This window comes from Molossus molossus, unplaced genomic scaffold (assembly GCF_014108415.1).
Source record: "Molossus molossus isolate mMolMol1 unplaced genomic scaffold, mMolMol1.p scaffold_m16_p_8, whole genome shotgun sequence".
Classification (NCBI taxonomy): domain Eukaryota; kingdom Metazoa; phylum Chordata; class Mammalia; order Chiroptera; family Molossidae; genus Molossus; species Molossus molossus.
The window spans coordinates 40,663,432-40,665,708 of NW_023425402.1; the positions used below are offsets into that span (position 1 = coordinate 40,663,432).

Sequence of the window (2,277 nt, forward strand, 5' to 3'; positions counted from 1 at the left end):
CCATTCCATTGAAAGAGCTCTTTTAGAAATGCAGAAATGTAATTTTAAAAATAATATGTCATATGCATTCATTTAAAAAAGGAAAACAAATTGGTTAAAGTATATTTGTAAAATTTCTTTACATTAAGAATCCCAATCTTCTGAATCACTTTCAACATAGTTATCAAATTTTCATATTTTCTCACATCCTCCTCTGTGTCACCCGAAGCATGAATTATATAACATTTTTATTAAAACTTGTGTACAAAGTGACAACTACATCACAACTTATATCAGTAATTGTAGAATACAGCCCTATTTCAGAAATGATCAAATGTAAGCAAAAATGTTTTTAGAATTGATAAGATATGGTAAATTCAATATGTTTAATAGATTGTATGACTAAACTGGTCTGCTGATTATTAGCCTTATGTACATATTCATTATATTTGGTATTTGCATAATTCATTGTATGTGAGAATATCAGAATATTTCTCAAATATTAATAGTGCATGTTCCATTTATAATTTTTTAAAACCTATAAGTGATATTATGTCCATTTCAGAAGTTTGACAAATATTAAAATTTTATTAGTTAGCTGCCAAGAACCAGAATGAATACTGCAAAATCAAGAGAAGTTATATCTAATTTATGAATTAATTCTGTGAGTGTAATTCTGATCATCTGACTTGATATGAGTAAATCAGAAAAAAAATCCAAAATTGAAGACAGTGTAATAAACTATAACTTAAAAAAAGAGAGAACTGTTGTTGCAAAAACCAATAAAATAGCACATAGAAGGTTTTTTTTTTAAGCAACGAGAAGAAAATTTGAGACTTACTGGATCAAAAAGATGTGTAAGGTCATAAAACTAAGGGGATCAATTAATGAAAGAGTTTAATATGAAGTCAGAGTTCCAAGAAATTTTTGAATGAGACAAAAATTCAAAGTTTTAAAATATCAATATTCAAGTCTATGTTAGGATTAAGAAAAAGCAGCACTGCTACAGAATATTGAATCAGTACTAGAAAGTGCAGAGATAAGCATGTCATGGAATGTAGAGAAAGAGAAAGAGGGGTAATAGCCCTGACTGTGGCTCTGGATGCTCTCTGGGGTCTCACCTCCGCGTGGTACACAGTGTCCAGGCGGCGAGGAGCCTGACTTAAAATATCTCCGATGGCTAACAAAGCTCACCCTTGTCCCTGTGACACTGGCCACCAGATGGAGTATGGAGGCATGGGGCGTGAGGTTCAAGTTGAGCATATCAAGGCTTATGTCACTAGATCCCCCGTTGATGTTGGCAAAGCTGTGATTGTCATTCAAGATATATTTGGCTGGCAGTTGCCCAATACCTGATATATGGCTGACATGATTGCAGGAAATGGATACACCACCATCGTTCCAGATTTCTTTGTAGGGCAGAGGCCATGGCACCCCTCTGGGGACTGGTCCACCTTTCCGGAGTGGATAAAAACAAGAAATGCCAGAAAGATCGATAAAGGGGTTGATGCTGTCCTGAGGTATCTGAAGCAACATTGTCATGCCCAGAAAACTGGCATCGTGGGATTCTGCTGGGGAGGAGTTGCTGTCCATCACATTATGATGAAGTACCCAGAAATCAGGGCAGGAGTGTCCCTCTATGGCATCGTGAAGGATTCTGAAGACGTGCACAGTTTGAAGAACCCTATGCTGTTCATTTTTGCAGAAAACGATGTTGTGATTCCTCTTAAGCAAGTCTCTTCGCTGACCCAGAAGTTGGAAGAACACTGCAGAGTGGAATATCAAATTAAAACATTTTCCGGACAAACTCATGGGTTTGTGCATCAAAAGAGAGAAGATTGTTCACCTGAAGACAAGCCCTATATTGACGAAGCAAGAAGGAATTTACTCGAATGGCTGAACAAGTATGTTTAGCAGTGGCCAGTGCAAAGTTTTCTCAAGATAGTTTTTGTCCAGAAATTGGCTTTGAAATACATAGATCATTTCATTTAATTTCCACTTTGGAATCCTGAAATTCATTATTTCATCTGAAACACAGATTCAGTAGGAAATGTTAATGTGTGAAATAGTTTAATTTTTAATATGTACCTAAATAAAAAATTTAAAAATATGTGTACCTGAAGAATTAGACTGACAGAGTTATATCCACTATTAATAAACACCTGGGACCAGCTAACATCTCAGGTGTGGCCTTTCTGGTCTTTAATGGAGGACGTCTCTTAAAATGACTAATGTTGCAAAGCCATGAAAACATGAACTGTAAACTCAGGTAGATTAAAAGCCCAGTTTAATTAGATG

At 35.6% G+C, this 2,277-nt stretch overlaps 1 protein-coding gene across 1 annotated transcript; it reads left to right on the top strand.

The window, feature by feature from the left end:
- The first annotated feature begins 1,155 nt into the window (after positions 1 to 1,155).
- Positions 1,156 to 1,893, top strand: LOC118622002 (carboxymethylenebutenolidase homolog). The gene is given in 1 exon segment (XM_036249451.1): positions 1,156 to 1,893. A coding segment is annotated over 1 exon segment (738 nt).
- The last annotated feature ends 384 nt before the right edge of the window (positions 1,894 to 2,277 follow it).